This window comes from Semicossyphus pulcher, unplaced genomic scaffold (genome assembly GCF_022749685.1).
Source record: "Semicossyphus pulcher isolate SPU_LCO1_2020_fin unplaced genomic scaffold, fSemPul1.0.p SCAF_5, whole genome shotgun sequence".
NCBI classification, from domain to species: domain Eukaryota; kingdom Metazoa; phylum Chordata; class Actinopteri; order Labriformes; family Labridae; genus Semicossyphus; species Semicossyphus pulcher.
Genome location: NW_027211726.1, coordinates 21,901,975 through 21,919,079, shown reverse-complemented (window position 1 = coordinate 21,919,079; position 17,105 = coordinate 21,901,975). Strand labels below are relative to the sequence as shown.

The 17,105-nt window shown below is 45.0% G+C and overlaps 1 protein-coding gene across 1 annotated transcript; it reads right to left on the bottom strand.

The window, feature by feature from the left end:
• dlgap3 (discs, large (Drosophila) homolog-associated protein 3) lies at positions 1 to 16,880 on the bottom strand. Its single transcript, XM_069681278.1, has 11 exons — positions 15,771 to 16,880; positions 10,381 to 10,589; positions 7,976 to 8,078; positions 7,680 to 7,896; positions 5,767 to 6,305; positions 4,538 to 4,632; positions 3,404 to 3,623; positions 1,510 to 1,804; positions 1,321 to 1,412; positions 956 to 1,102; positions 1 to 306 (listed from the first exon to the last, which is right to left on the bottom strand). The coding sequence occupies exons 1-11, from the start codon at positions 16,857 to 16,859 to the stop codon at positions 1 to 3; spliced, it is 3,312 nt and encodes a 1,103-aa protein (XP_069537379.1). The 5' UTR covers positions 16,860 to 16,880.
• Between the last annotated feature and the right edge of the window lie 225 nt (positions 16,881 to 17,105).

Genomic DNA, 17,105 nt, shown 5'->3' with positions numbered 1-17,105 from the left:
TCAGAGTCGAGTCTGGGCTTCAGGGATGTAGATCTCAATGCTGTCGGCGCTCTCCGTGGCCGAGTTCTGCCTGAAAGAAGCGGTGCGCTTTGTCTGCAGCAGCCTCCTCCTCGCTTCTGTTCTCTGACGGTCCCCGAGGTCCAGCGACTTCTCCCTGATGGGGAGGGTGTGTCCACCGATGCGAGGCACCACCAGCCCACCTGACCCACCTCCAGCGCCCCCATCCGTGGTGCTATCAGCCCTGAGGCTGCCACTCACCCCGCCTGCTGGCTTCTTTGGTAAGGGAGGAGGAAGCTTCTTATCCTCCTGGCCCAGCGAGGTGAGACGTAGATAAGATGGAAATGGACAGTGGATTTATCGTGTCGGGTGGTGGAAAAAAAAAATGGTTTTGGATGGTTGTAGGGAAAAAGGATTCCATGCAAACAAAAAACGAGGTGTTGGGGAAATAAAGAGAACGACGAAACAAAGAGCAGAACAAGCAACAAAAAGGGTCAAATTCAAGTAAGGAAGAATTATGGTTTGAGACAGAAAAATAACAAAAAGTAGCAGAAATTATCTCATGCATTGGCATCAGGTGACATAAAAGGAAATGAAATGGAAAAGAAAAGGTCAACAAAAATAATGAAAAAAAGGAGAAGAGAGAAACAATTGTTAGTTTGTTATCAAGAATAATGTAGTTGATCAGTGAAAAGACAATTCTGTAGCAGAGAAGAACTTTTTCTCATCTGACCAGCTGCAAAAAAAAGCCAAAAAAGCTGATATGCATTCAGATTTCTAGCAGTTTTAGACTCCACCGTCTCGTGTCAGCTCAGTTCCTCTTCCCGTTCTGTATTTTCACAGCCTGCAAAGGCTTGGAGGGCACGACCATCTGCGCTACCCTTCTGCACACTGCCAGCTTAGCTCGGGGGTAGTGCTGTGGGGAAACCAGGGCTGTTTGGACCCCCGGGCGTCTCACCTTCTTTTCAGGTGGGAGCCTCCAATTTGAGTCCTTGAGCCTCTGGAGGTCCTGAAACTTAACCCTGACGTCCTCTATGTTGAGCTGGAGCAGGTCCCAAAATCCTGCCAGGTCCTGAGAGGTGGGCTGGGGGTACGCCGATGGGTCCTGGGTGGGCAAAGGAGACGAGTCACGACACGTGATGAGTGATAAAGTGATTTACAGGGATGTGCGAAATAGAGAATTTAAAAACACAGGAGTCGTTTCTGCAGCAGCATTTTTGCAGCCAAGCTAATTTTGCCTTTAGCGACAGTGAATCTCTGTAAAGCCATGCACCGTATGTAATGTGTGCTGTCATGATTTTGCATGCAAGAGCACAAACTCACCACACTTTGTTGGCAGAGGCGGAAGAACTGCTGGACTTTCTGAGACATGAGCATCTGGGCACTGCCAACTGCATTTCGAATCAGCTCCAGAACTGGGGAGGAAACGGCACACGAGCACTTTTAGAAATCCAAGAATTACTCATCATTTAACTTTATCTCCCATCCTTTTGATCCTCGTCCCAAACTCACCCTCCTCCGGGAGTTCGTTCTCCTCTGCCTCCCTCTCCATGTTCTGGCACCAGCCCTCCATCCTCTCCACCTCCGTCTGCAGGAGGCGTAGGAAGAACTCTCCGTCTCTCATGCAGGGCGATGCTCGGCCTGAGTCGGGGAGGCTCCTGGGGCCCTCCAGGGACGGCGTCCCCGCCCAGGCTCGCTCAGAGGTGATGGGCAGAGGTGAGTGGGAACGGGGAGGCAGGTGTGGATGCTGGTGGGGCCGTGGGTCTGCTTGGCAGGACTCATTGGTGTAGCCACTCTGGACAAAGTCCTGGGATGTCAGAAAAAACTGTTGGACACATGGTATTTGTGCCATAAGTAATTGGTACACATCATCCTCATTAGTATGAAGTATGATTGAAAGTATGACTGACCTGCTTTTTTTAATACCTACATCCATATCAACATGGGTATGACAGATGAATGATAAGATACAGTCATAACTGGACAGTGTGATGACACTTTTGATTAACTAAATTCAATATTTCTATTTTTTTGTCATACATATGGCTTTCAACTTTACTCCAATTATATTATTATTTTTAAAGGGAATAAATGTTTTTTTTTCCTTATCATTGGTTATGTGTGAGGTCTTACGTCATAAGTATCTTGTGTTTTATTCAAATCAAAAATAGTTTGACAGAAGGCGAAAAACGCAAATTCGCTGAGTAAAAGGAAAGGGCAGATACGACTCTCGTACCTGCTCTTTAAATATGGAGCTACTTACCAGCTGCACTAGCCTAGCTTACCATAAAGTCTGTAAACAATAGGGGGAATAGGAGGGGAATAGTTAGCCTAGCTCTGTCCAACAGTAAAAAAAATAAAGATAACCAGCACCTTTAAAAGCTCACTATCGGACACCTCATATCTTGGTTGTTTAGTGTCCTGTAAATGTCTGTTAAGTCACTATCGCCAATTGAGGTAACACAATGGTGACTGAGCCTACGGCCCACTGATGAAAGCCTTTGCATTGGCAGTATTACAGACTGGGTGTCTGTGGCGACATTTGTGGAAAAAATCAAAAGCGGCGTCCAGATAGTGACTCGCTTTCCATCACCCAGCAGTGGTTGGTCTGCCAGAGAGGGTAGGCGGAGCTAAGCGGCTGCTTTTCCGCTCTCTGCAAGTGCTGCAAAAAACAGTAATCTACTATGGCTGAACAAACAAAGAAAAGATCGATGACTACAGATACAACTTCAAAAATGAGAGAAAATCCAAAGAAAAAGAAACAAATTCGACGCTCAGATGAAGGCAAACAGTCTAAAAAGGAAAATCAAGAGTTACATCGGAGCCAACTGTGGACGTCACACACGCAACACTGTCTGGATATCTGGGAAGTGTGCTCCTGCAATTACTGTTTATCGCCATAGGTGCCGCCAAAGAGAACGAAACTGAGATCTTTGAGATTACAACTTTAAAGAATAACAAGACAATTTATGGCCAGCTGTTTCCCCCTGTTTTCAGTCTTTGTGCTAAGCTAAGCTTAGAGTCCCCTGGCTTTAGATTCATGCTCAACATTTGGTATCGCTCCAAGCAAGATGTCAGCAAAATTCAAACTATTGGAGCCAGTGGAGTGCCCATGTATGCCACATTTTTAGCAAGGTCAATGCTATTCCATTGGTTCACAGTTGGTTAAGCATCAAGGTAAGAAATGTGTCAGCTCGGGCAATAAGCTAACTTCTAGCTAGAAAACAAGAATGTTAACAATACAGGCTCAAATATATTCATAAAAAATGCATTAAACAGACAGATTTAAAAGACAATGTATTTTTGTGTATGTACTGAAGCTAACTGTTGCTAAATGTAGCATACAACAATACCTTCAGTCACTGTGGACTCAGGAGATAAGTATTGAGTAAGAGTGCAGACGTACCTCCCTGTAGGCCCACTGCCCCTGTGTGTGGACGGTGCGGTGGCACTCTGTGAACTGGCTGGCTGACTCCGGCTCTGACGAGTGCCTTTGGAAGGAACAGCCGAACTGCAGACTCTTGTCCTGCGTTGGCACTGCGATGCTGAGCCCCGGGAAGCCCTCGGGGTCCAGGTCGGCCTGCACGCTTGCCGTCACGCTGTTGGAGCGCTTGAAACGAGCCCGCCTGCAACACAGGGAGTCACAGCAGGCCCCGAGCCATGCAGTCACACAGAGTATCACATTTTTTTCTCTTGTAATTGCACATTCCTATTGGAGCAGGGCTATTCATGCTGTCACTGCAGTCACTACTACTCACGCGGTTGTGATAAGCCCTGCTAAATCCTCTGGCATATGACGCACCAGTGTGTGCAAATGTCACGTCGATGGACTCAGTGATGAGTGTTTACTCTGTTACAAGTTAGTACCCCACCTCCCCCCATCTGTCTTTGCTGTCTGATGAGGTGTGAGGTGTGACTCAGATTTCCGTCCTGTTTTCTCCGCAGACGTCATACTGTCATCCATGATGACTGCAGGAGAAGGGGGACATTGTTAACAGGTGCATGGTCGCACACTGCTCGGGGTTGGGGAGTACGTGATGTTGTGATGCATGTGTGTGAATCTGACCCCTAAGCAAAGCTGGATATAATTAGGAGAAGGGCTGCATGTGAAAGTCATGTAGAGAGTATGATTTGCAGTAGTCATGGTTACAGTTGAAAAACAGACATTCTTGGAACAAACTGTTTTGAGTTCAAGCTGTGATGTCTGATGAAATGTTAAATGAAATAATAAGATCTAGCCTAGAAATCAACCATAGGTGGCTGCACTGTTGGACGCCCAGGAGATGAAGGCTGTTTTTAAATTATGTAGTAAAATTATTCACATAAATTACAGCGCAAAGGCCAAAAGCTCTTGATGAAGCCACATGTTTTTGGGCAAAGATAAATTGGCAAATGACAAACGCACATCTTATTTTGCAATTTTATCTGCCTAATTAAGTCGAGTTAAATGTCAGGCAAAATAAAAACACTAAAAGTTGGGAAGACATTTCAAAGATTAATACTTCTTCCATGCCTTGATTGTTAGTGATTTTTCTGTTACCTTTTGTCATCTTCCACTTGGACTCCTATAGAGTGGACCTCTGTGAGGGCTTTGCCCTCTGCGTCTGAATCGGACAGAGTCTCTGAGCTGTCCACCTGCAACAGAGGAAGCAACAAAGCACCACAGTCAGAGGGTGGAGGTATATTCTGAAACACACACTATACAGACACCATAAAATAACATAACTGGAATTAAAGGAACATGCAACAATAGGCTACGGCCAGCAGCAAGTTAGCTTAGCTTAGCATGAACACTGAACACAACTAACCTGTCCTCTCCAAACAACACAAATATGCTAATCAACACCTCTAAAGCTCACTTATTAAAACAAAACATCTTGTTTGTTTGTTGACATTTGACATTGACATTTTGTGGTTTTACAAGGGGTTATGTAACGATATGTGTTAGCCTAATTAGTCGATTTTTAGATGTGCTGGTTGGCAGATTTGCTACAGTCGGAAATACCCTAGTTGTTCTTACCGGTTTCCAATGTTGCTTAGCAGTCCTAACCAACTTAACAGTCACTAGAGAGTGGTTTTAAACTCATCAAACCATGGGCAGAAGGAAGGTATGATATCACTCTCATGTCTGAATACTCTGCAAAGTTGTCTATTTCCACTGGTTGCCAAGAAATAGTTTGATACAAACACACGAAAACATCCTGTTAATTAGTGAGTTAAGAGTGTTGATAGACATTTTTTTTTATATTTAGGGAGAGACAGGCAAGCTGTTTCTTCTGTTTTCAGTCCAGCTAAGCGCTGCTAACCGATTGCTGACTCACACTCTGTTGTTGTAATGCAGAGACTCGAGAGTGGAAACAATTCCAAAATAGGGATTGCATTGTTATTATTGCTAAAATGAGAAGTCAGTTGGTCTAAGTAGTTGATTAGTAAGTTGATTAACAAAACATGTCGAAGAGTTAGAATTTGCAAATAATAAATCATTAAAGTAATTTTCAATGTAGAAATGTTTATTTTATTTGAAGCTAGGCTAGCATTAGCATAGCGTACCATATATATAATACACTATATACAATGAGTGGGCCCTTTAGGAATACCTTTGGACACTGGTGGTCAAACCAACAAAGTGATTTGAAGTCTTGTGATTGACATTCTCCACTACTTTTTTTGTAAAAGATTAAATGATAATTTAAATGAAATAATCAACAGACTTACTGTAGTTAGTTATTTGCAACCTAAAAAAGATATAATACAATCCTCCTCACTGACCTGCACAGCTATTGACGGCCTCCACTTTCTCCCACCACGTCCGTCGTCCTGCCCCCCAGCTTTACTCAGCACGATGCTGTTCTGAGGCAGAGAGGTTGACTTCCCCAGGCTGCCGCCTGCCCTGCCGTCCCTCTCCCTGGCCGGCCTCGGTGGTCCTTCCAGCAGACTGTCAGCCGAGCTGCTGTGTTTGGCCCTCACCCCAACCCCCGGACCGCCTCCGTAGGGTACCAGCTCCCGAGAACCCCTGACCCCATCGAGGCTCTCTGCAGAGTTACTGTGCTGTCGGGAACGTCCTGGGCCTGTAGCGGTGTAGTAGCCTCCTCTGGAGGAGCGACCTGAGGGGCCGTCGGAGCTGCCCAGGTCCACCGAGTTACTGTGCTGCTTGGGGCGTCCGGGGCCTGAGCTTGAGACCAACTGTCCGCTGCTCTGGAAGTAGGCATCCTGGGTGGACTCGGTGCTGCTCTGGGCTCGCACCGAGAGTGAAGACTTGGACATGCGAGGTGGGAGTGGGGGAGGAGCACCTTTACGATAAGGAAAGACTGAAGTGTCAGAAGAGCAGGAGAAAGGAAGACAGAGGCAAAGTGGGCTGTTAAGAGCAAAATGGGAACTATATCAACAGGGAGCAGGGGAGGTGGATACTTACAAAAGGGACAGACTGGAAGGAGAAAGTGAATGGAAAAGCAGAGTATGAAGACAGAAAAGGAAGTGAATCAATACAGAGAGAAAGACAGAAAACAACAAAATCATTAAGAAATAATGCAAATGGAAGATCCAACAGAAAGATTTATAAACTCAACTCAGTAGCAAAAATCAGCTTTTGGTGTGTATTCCAGTGAGCAGAGTGGTGGAGACGACAGACATGACAGAAGTGACAAAAGAAAACCTCCTCCCTTGAGCTAACTTTGCTTCTTAAGAAGATAAAGCAATTTCCTGAGAGAAATATTAAAATGAGAAGCGCAGATCCTGTCTCTTTCTTATCCCTCCCAGCTCCATTCAAACATATACACACAGTTTATTTTAGGCGAAAAAAGGATCAAACCTTTCATTTCTTTCCAAGTATCCTCACCACCAGCCAGCTTGTCATCATTTATAAAACTCCTATATGCTCTAAGCTCCAGTATGGAAGCATGAATGTATGTAGGTGCATGTGTCTTTGAGTTTGTGTTCAGTGCATGTGTGTTACTGCTAGCTCGCTATAACACCTTCACAGGATTTAATCAGGAGGATTTGCTGCAGTAAGATAGGACATTCGTGTCCTGCAAGGCCCTAGACTTGCACTGCAGATGTGTAGCGCCAGAGTGCAAATATAAAACAAATCAGTCACTGCACAATTTTTTTTTTTAGATAAAGATGGAATCAGAGCAACAAGGCAAAAAAAGCCAGACTGCACCAGAGAGAGACAAACTGTCGACAGACAAACAGAGTGACAGAAGCAGCTGGAGACACAGAGCTATCCTCATAATCACGAGCACTCTGCACCTAATACTGAGCCTCAGAAACCAGCCGTCACACTGGGGAGGATGATGGGAGAGATGAGATACAGAGAGAAGACGGAGAACAAAGAGCATGCACAATAACACAACACACACACAAGTGTTTGCTTATATGCACGCATATACACAAACACAAAGAAAGTGCTGCAGAGGAGCAGAGGGTTTGGGTAGAGAAAGTCAGATAATAGAGATTGAAGGAATGGGGGAAAAAAAGGTTAAAACGGAAGAATGGATGCACTCTTTCGATGCAGCTTGACACTGAAGGGTTGATGGATGTGTGTGTGTAAGTTCATAAACGTGCCTTTGTGGAGGTAAGCAGACAAAAGCTGTCATAGCTGGCTATGTGTCTCCCACCACAGAAAAGCCACATCATTCCCCCTCACAGACACCTTATTTGTTCACCAAACCGCACACACTCACCGGCCCCGCTCTTGATGCTCCCCTGGGGGCCCGACATGGAGAAGACAGAGAGGCAGTCGTCGTCCTGGGAGCAGCCGGCCTGGATGGCGCGGACATAGCTGTGGCTGCGTGTGCGGAAAACACCTGGAAGATCCAGAGCCTCGACGGCTTGAGACTCCACCTCCCCGAACATGGTCTCGCACACCGCCTCGAACTGACGGTTCAGCGTGTCGCCCAGCTGACAGAGGAGAGGGAAGGTTAGTGGGTATCGATGCTATAGAAAAACAGAATTAACACAACTCAACTGCATCTGTTACCTGTGAGCTGGTCAGAGAGCGGGTGTAACTACGGGAGCGGGTGTGGGTTTTGGGTGTCGTCCTGCTGTTGGGGTAGGAGTCTGTACACTGCTTACACGAGTACCTGAAGTAAAAGAAATGATGCACATAGTCAGATTTATTAATTATTGATGATATATTCAGATGTAAAAATCAAAATGTTAACAACAAATACCACATCAAAGGTCATTGAGTCATGCTCTCTCCTAGCTGGAGTCATTTTGAGTGCTGAATCCATGTCAAACTGCTAATATAACGATCATCTTCTTTGAAATCATTATGAAAATCGGAGCTAATGTGTTTTCCATGTCTGCTACACATGGTTAATGTGAGTTCAATATCAGCCCCATATTTCCCTGAGGTTCCCTGAGTGCAGGCATCCACTGCTGCACTGATTGCACTTTTATATGTCTTTGTCACTGATGGCTATTTTCACTGTGCTGTGTTGGGAAATATTTCAATATTAATGCTAATATGATGATTTGAATGCTACAAAGGGACAAGCCACGGATGTTACATAATTCTTTTCAGCCTTTAAACAGTTACATAACATCCTCTATGTGTCCAGAGTGAGCTTTCTGAGAACACAACCCCGATGACGTCATCAGGGTTACCCGGCACTTTAAATGCAGAGCTGCTAATGTAATGTTATTGAGTTGTGTTATGAGTAACGTATGATTCAATGGTATTGGAGCTTGACCTATGTTGACACTAAAGCCCTAATCAGACAGAGTGTGAGTTTTTGCAGTGAGAGGCATTTCCTTCTGGTCATTTTTTTTTTTATGTTATTCTTCTGGCTTTCTATGCCTTTATTTTAAGAGAGAGGACAGTGCATAGTGGCGGAAATGGGGGAAGAGAGAGTGGGGATGACATGCGCCAAAAGGGCCGAGAGTAGGAGTTGAACCCAGGGCCACCGCATCGAGGACTACAGCCTCTGCATATAGTCGCCGATTTAAGAGCTAAACCAGCACCCTCCCAGTCATTTTTTATAAGGAGATAAGAACGAGTGAATGAATTTGTGCCCTTGGCAACATGCATTTTTGCGCCCTGAAACGCCTCATGTTATTGCAAGAGTGCTCTGAACACGTCAAGTGGAATACAACTTCAACTTAGAGTAGAAAAGGGTCCGACATCATCAGCATTCTGTGACAATAACAAAGTTTACAGTTGCTTGGAAACAGCAATCATTGAGGACAAACCAGACGTGACTGCTGCTGGATCACCAGAGCTATATGTAGCTCAGTGTAAGCTCAAGCAGGAAGAATGTTTCAGACTCATTCATTCATTAAGGCATCATTCATTCATGTCACGTTCTCTCTCTTTCTCTCCCTCTCTGTCCTTCCTGCTCTGGTGATCAGCTGATTATGGGTGTCTACTTTTCAAGCACTGACCCAAACGGATGTAGCCTCGACCAATCATCCTGCTGCTGTCAAATTTTAAATCTGTCCACCTCTCTCCGCTGTCAGTTTGTCGTTTCAGTCCGAAACCACCACCACCACCACCACCACAGAGTCTAGCCTCCTTCAGGGGGTATCCAATCCTGCTCTCAGCCTCACTACCCCTTCGAGTACATTAAGACAACACAATGGGGTCTAAAGGCCAAAGATTATTTCTCATCTTTCCAAACTTGTAAATAAATAATTGTTCAGTTATAAAGAAGAAATCCTGATTGAAATGATGTAACCAACTGTGGCTAATGTGTTTCAGGGTCATTTGGTGGTTGAAAGGCAACAAGAGGAAAACAAACACAGTGAGCTGTTTTTATATTGTAGGCTTCAACAAAAAGGCAGTGCAGTTGGCTATTTTATACAACAGTTATTTCTGGCCAAATAATCTTCAATGAGTGCTGATATAGAAACAACATCACTGGGACTTTTCACTCTGTGTATCACTCCGTCTCAGCCTTATGTTCTGAATACTGTCAGTTAACATTACAGCAGATCGTGTATCTCTAGGTTAATCGTGATGTCACATCACCAACCTGCGGCCTCGTGCCTACAACCGAATCACAGCAGTGCTGATATTAAGTAGGCCTACATCACTCCCTTTCATGTGATACTGCTTAAGTATAAGACTCAGTCCGTAAATGGTACAAGTGCAACACTCCATAGCTGCTGTGTCCCTTTGCCCTTTACCTGTGTATAGTCTTCTGTAATTATGAGTTTGAACCCAGGACTCTGAGTCGAACAGTATAATCAGAGATATTAAAGACACACATTCAAGATTTTAAATAGCTCAACAACTCATTTTAGCATTGTGTAAAATGCTCTTAATGGGAAAATGTCAGGTCTAATAGAGTTATTAATCTAACTACAGCTAATTCGCGCTGTCCTGTTCTGTCCATGTTTTTTTCAGTTTTATATAAACACAACAATGTGACATTTGACCTTTGATCCATGCTGATAGACCGTCTGAAGGCGTCCCTCTGTGCGATCAGGGTGGACTTAGGAGAGGCTTTCGGGCTGGTGTCTGAGTCAGCGCTGTCATCGTCGCCCATGGCCTTGATGTAGCTCCCGCTCCGCATGCGACGGCACGGAATCTCCCCTCCGCTGTCGTTGCCTCCACCGTACCCTCCTCCCCAGTCCTCTGAGGGGACCTGAGACACAATCATACAAACATTCATATAGTCAAAGTATAAGAAGAATTATGAGGATTGCTCTGCAACTGCAACATACATTACAGCGAGGGTTAGTGTAACACTGTACGATACATGGTCAAACTTGTAGTCTTAATGGGTTAAACACAGTTAGAATGTGTTAAAAGTAAGTATGCATTCTTCTTCTACGCCTACTGTTAAGGAAAAAGAAACAGATCACAATGTGAATTAATTAGAGCTCGGATATTGAAGATGTTTTCGCTGCACGGAAGGCTGTTTCTTCCCAATATCCGTTATTAAAAGACTTCTCCAAACAGAAATATATTTCATCATTGAAAAATATTTCAAACCTCAAACAGGAGGAGAGGGATGAATCAGACGTACAATCACATGTGCACCCGGTGAAAAGCCAGCACACCAGCAGCTACAGCTCAAGCATGCTCATGCACACGATGAGAGTGCATACACACGCACATTCACACGCACACATGCACAAGATGATGTAAAAGAAAGAGAGAAAGGGACAAAGGGACTTACAGAAAGAGAGAAACTCTGACAGCTGGAGAAACACTGACACAGAGAAGGAAAAACAGCGTAAGCTAGAAGCAGACGGACAGAGAGCAAAAAAAACAACGCACACACACACAGGGGCAGGTAGGCTGAAAGAGTGGACAGACAAACTATAGGAAGACAGATGTATTGGGTGAAAACCCCAAAGAATTGAGACTTAAGCAGGCAGGGAGACAGATGAGCAGATGAAGGGTAAACAAAATGAGAAACCCAAACACGGGAACACAAGATAAGAAAAGCAGGAGGAGGACACATAGAGAATCGATAAGTCGCAGTGAAATGAAACAAAAAAAGGACTCTGTGTCTGTCTTGTAAAATGTATGACTTTTCATAACTAGGTCAGAACGCTTTCATACCTTTCATACCCATAATCTAAAGCTATGGCTGAGGCTGCTGGTGGTGGTAACTGTAAAATTGTGTAATATTCTATGATTAACTGTCAGATTTGATCAAAAACCAAGACTTACCCTGCCAGAAATACGCTTAAAGTCAATGATATCTTAAATAAATCATAATTTGTGAGGAACTTGACCAATAAAAACAGAGCACGGCAGCAATAAAAAAAACATAGCAGAAGAAGAGAGGAAATGAAAACACGTCACAGTGAGAGGGAATGAAAAAAACACATTTCCTGGTTTTAAAGCTGCACTACTTTATTTGCAGTTTTCCTACTGCCACCAGATAGCAAAAAAAATCCCCCCAAAAGACATGTTATCACCTAACAAGAAGGCTGTGGTGAGGCATTTTACAAATCCTGTAGTAAAATTTTGCAACATTTGCAACGTCTGTTTCTGGCCACCTGACAAATGTTGGGCATTATCTTGCTAGCAGTTTGAGTTAGCTAGTTGCTAAAGTTGTTGACTAGCGTTGGGCAGCCACACTCAGAGTATCAGAGCTTTTCTGAGTTTTCTGGGTTTGGTATGACACGAGTTCATGAGCCACAAAACCAGTGAGCTAAAAGAGGCTTAAAAGTTCTGGAAAGCTGAGGGGAACAATAAAGATTACTAGTCAACAAAGTTAGCAGCTGGCTAACTTGAACAGCTAGCAAGATGAAGACATAGCCAAAAGTAAAGTAGCCTAATTATTGGACTTACAAGTTGCAAGAAAGAAACATTGCTAACATTGGTCTTTGGCTACCAGATATATAAAATGCTAATTGCTTGATATTTTTTCCACAACTTCTTTTTAGGTGATAACAATGTATGTATAATGACAGAAACAATGACACAAATTTATTTGACATGTATTTTGATTTTATAGTTTGACTCATGTCCCATCTGTTAACATGGAAGAGGCGGGCTTTATGACCTATACTGCAGCCAGTCAGCAGGGGGCGCTTGAAATGTTTTGGCTTCACTTTTAGGGAGCTGTCATGTCGTCCATGATTTCATACAGTCTATGGACCTGAACTTCAGTCATTTGATCACTTCCTGTCTTTGTTCCTATAAGCGACACATTTCATGTCATTGGCTCCATCATAGAGGAGTACTCAGTTCAATATGGAAATATTTGTGTACATGCATTTGTGTGTGCCATTTGATTCCCCTCTTTTCCAGAAATGATGAAAGCTTTACAGCATTTTTGCAAATGAGGTGTGTAGTCTCACACAAGCATGTCACCAAATGAAAACACCTACACACTTTGACACGCACACACACACACACACACACACACACAGTCAAAGCCTCAGGGTTTAGCATCCAGTTGAGTGTGTGTTTTTAAGGTCATCACTTAAAAGATGATTCAGCCTAATCTCCCGATCCCCATGGCCTTCCACTATCTCGCTCATTTTCTCCTCCTGCTCTTTCTCTCCTCCTCTCACTTCGCCCCTCGGCTACCATCACCTCCTTTATCTCCGCTCTCTCCCTGAGCTAGCTTTGCTATCTCTGCATCCCTCTACCTTGCTCTTTTCCCCCTCGATCTTTGTCTCACGTTCCCTCGCTGTTTCTGTCTTCATTTCACTCTGGCTCCATATTCTCGTTCTTTATCTTTCCTTATCTAACAGTCTCAGGCCGAGGGGAGGGGAAAGGCTGAGGGAATAGAGGCCTTGGTCTGATGCAGCACATCGTGATTGCCGTTGACACCATGGGGGAAAACCTTGCAAGTCTCTTCGCCTCTGACCACGATAAGTCAGACTTGTGAAGATTCACACATTTTTGTTCTTATTTTGATTTTCACTTTCAGCTGCTTCACTTTTCCTTGATTTGTGCCCATATGTGCACTGGTCACTAAGCTTGTAGTATATACTGCATATGTTAATGTTACAAAATGCAACCTGGTAGCTTGGTAGCAGGGAGTACGACCACTTTGTTATTTTGTTGTTGTTGACTCAAAGGAACAGTCCTGGCATATTTGAATTGTGTTGTGAAATTGAACTTGACAGAAATTTCTGTTTCTCGTCAACAGAATCACAATGTCTCCCATGTCAACAAAAAACATTGTGACTTTGACACTATTATTTTGGGTTGGTTAAAACGTTTTAAACTTCACTTATGTCCTTGGCTGAACAGCAACACAAATCTGAACAGGCCTAAGCTGCAAGCTGTTATAGAGATAAAACATTTAAAGACCGAAAGGCCGAGATAGGAAAAAAAGATCTACTCCATTTTTTCTTCAGCTTATACTGTATGTATTCGGGTCCTTGTTAGACTTAAAGAGGAGGTATTATGCTGTTTCACATTTTAAGAAATATAAGTTTACAATGTTGGATGTCCATACTAAACGTGGGTGAAGTTTCAAATCTGTAGGTAAAAGAATGTTGGAGTAATCCCCAGGCTTCTCAGCTCAGCCTGCTGTGAATGGCAGGTTTCAGACAGTTTTTTCTACATGCTGCACTTTGTGATGCCACAAAGAGCAGCTACAGAGAGCTGGCCAATTAGAAGAAAGTGGGCTTGTAGGGGCGGGGTTTCTTAAAGGGACAGTGCTGGTTGAGTCATTTCAGGCAGAAGCTGTATGAAGGCCTGCACAAAGCACCAGTGTGAGAAAAGTTTGAGTTTTTTAACTGTAAATTATGCTAAGCTAATACACAGGTTTCACAGAGGGAAATATGAAGCTTGAAATTAGCGTAGGGTTGGGTGATACCTCTCTGTGGGACCTTTCCCTATAGAGAAGCCGCTTTCACACACGGTAGACTTATGTAATCAATTGTTAGTGTAAAATCATTAAAAGCCCATATAAAGTCAGTTGTTGAATGTATTATTTCTAGTCTTTACACACTGGCAGCATATGAGCATCAGTTTTGCTTCCAGAAACAGGACCTTAGCTTGGAGCTGTTGTTTCAATATGGTGCCTTTGTCACTGTCCGTCCAGAGGTCTAGTACTGGTGGAGTGGACCTTAACATCTCTCTAACTGTTGCTCCAGGAGGCTCTCTGCTCTGAAGCCATGGATCAATCTGGCTGACTTCAGCACATCTAACCTCAGCACAAAATTCACTCGCCATGCCATCTCTCCCCTTCTCACAAACCTGCCAGTGATGCTGGGGAACGTAATAAAAGCTGCGCTGGGCAAGTTCATTTTTGTGTCCTGAGGTGTGAATGTGATGATAGCCTCGGGCATGGAGGCAAATTGTGTGGGGATTGTCCTTTGAAAACACTAACACAGACAGCCCTGCTCTCTCAGGCTGTTCTATCAGCAGACCTCAGCTGTGTCTAAAGGATGAGAGTTGGAAAAACACCAGGGACTCCTGTGGCTACCTGCTGTTTCTGTAGAAACACAGCCTGCGTGGCAGCTCCACCTCAGCACAGCTGGAGGTTTGTGCGGGTGTGTTTATGCGTGTTTGTGTGTGTGTTCTTTCAGCTGACTTTGTAGGTACACTGTAACAGCCACTGGCTTATGTTTTTTTAGGAAATTCATGAATCGAAATGAGAGAAAGGGCAAAGGGAAAATTACAGGTGTTGGATTTGGAGGTAGACCATGGCGATGGGAACTGAGAGACTCACTGCTGAGAGTCATTAAATAATCTCTGTGTGGGTGATGATAATTGTTTTCAATTTCAACTCCAATTCAAAGGCTTCATTGGCGTGAAAGTTACTGAAACTTCAAAGCACAAAGAATGTTTTATTTTTCAGTCAATGGGGTCTCTCAGGTGGACGTTTAATCCTTTGAACCCTGGGCGGATTTTGATCGCCGTTCTGTTTCTCGTCATTATTTTTGCTTTTATGAAGAACTTCTATGAAATTTAATGAGGTACCAAAGGCACCACCTGTTAATAGACGATAGATGCAGGTATGAGTGTGCCAGGGATATCTGAATCATGTTGATAGCACATTGTTGAATTAAACAATGCACTGATTAAGTGTAAAATTATTTTCATGGTTTTTCCCAATCTTGTGTTATTCTTTCAATTTTGGATTCCAGTTTTTTTGGCATTACATTTTCAATAGGAGCATGCAAACAGAAAGTGATGATCTTAAGATGGATCACCGTTTCAGCACGATTTCAAATCTCATGAATGGATGTTAATCCTTGCACACCTTGAAACCCTGCTATCGCTGGGATTGAGTCTTGATTCCTAGAAGAGTGCTGCACTTCCCAGCAAACAAAGCACTCAAATGCTCTCCAGGAACATGAACATACCAACACATTGGTTTAACAAGCCGGTGAACACGTACCTGCAGGTAGTGGAAGGTCCTCTCCTTCAGCTTACTCTCCACGGGCACGAGGGCTTTTTCGTAGCTTCCTCCCCTGGTGGAAGGGTACACCTCTCTGGCCTGACTCACTGTCATGGCCGACCAGGTGCTCCTTTTCATGGAGTGGCCATGATGCCCATGGTGTCCCCCACCTTCACTTCCTGCCAGAGCCATTGTGGTACAGGCCATGCACTCCCCAGGCACAGGCCCACCACCACCACCACCACCACCACCACCACCACCACGGTCCTTGGGTCGCTTCATGGTGAGCTCCTGGATGGCTGCATCCAGGCTCTCGTGTCCGCTGGGATACCCCCGTCTGCCCCCGCTCACCAGGAAGCTGCTGTCGCTGTCCAGGTTATCGTCAGAGCTCCACCAGCCTGCTGTCCTGCTGCGGTGGCGTCTACCTGATTCGTGCCGTGAGTCTCCGCTCTTGCTGCGCTCTCGAGACTTGCTCCTTCTTGTAGAGCGAGGCTGGTGGCCTGAGTAGTGGCCTCCACCATCTTCCCCACCACTTCTATGGCCTCCCCCTCTCTCGCCACGGTATTCCCCACCTCCTCTTGTGCCATTGTACTCCCGTTTGGACGGTGCTTCAAGGGAATGGGACTTGGCAAAGAGGCGCTGCACAGAGTTGACCAGGTGGCGGATCCGTGAGGGGCTCTCGCTGCGTGGCTCGGCACCCCCACTGGTGGTGCGCTGGTACTGCAGAGTGTGGAAGCCATCAGGATGAAAGGGCACCTGCTTCTCGAACTGGTCCATCAGGTTTGGGGGAATGCGGTGCATCTTCCCTCCATGGCCTGAGGACAGGCACTCCTCGCAAGAGTCAAAAGACTGGAGAGGTGGGTGCTGGCTGGGGTGGGAACGAGGGAAGGTTCCCCCTCCAGAGTGACTATGGGAGTGGGAATGGGAGTGGGAATGATGCCTCTCCAGCGCCAGAGCCTCAGCCGGACCTCCTGGAGGGTAATAATGGCCATCGTGACCCTGGTAGTAGTCCCTGCCTGGACCGTCACAGTCCTCAGGTGAGCAGTGGCAGGGGCCTCCTCCGCCACCACCGGAGGAATGCTGGGACATGCTACGGCTGACATGGTACCCTTTCACAGGCGCCGGGGCGTGGTGGGCCGTCCGGGCCGAAAGGGGGCGCTGTGGGCGTGACAGGGCTGCACCGGTCTCACCTGGAGGCACAAAAGGATGCAGCAATTAGGTCTGTTATCTCAAGAGACATGAGTGAACACATTGTTTTCATGAATAAAGATATGGATCTGGCCAGATAACTAAATCTAGTGTTCAGTCTTGCAATCAGACATATTTTTCTGTCTC

Coding starts and splice junctions, on each gene's coding strand:
- dlgap3 (XM_069681278.1), bottom strand. CDS start 16,859: ATGTCCCAGCATTCCTCCGGTGGTGGCGGAGGAGGCCCCTGCCACTGC. Junction 4,633..5,766: donor GGCCGTCAATAGCTGTGCAG/GTCAGTGAGGAG, acceptor CCTCTGTTGCAG/GTGGACAGCTCAGAGACTCT. Junction 1,805..3,403: donor GGCAGTGGGCCTACAGGGAG/GTACGTCTGCAC, acceptor CTGACATCCCAG/GACTTTGTCCAGAGTGGCTA.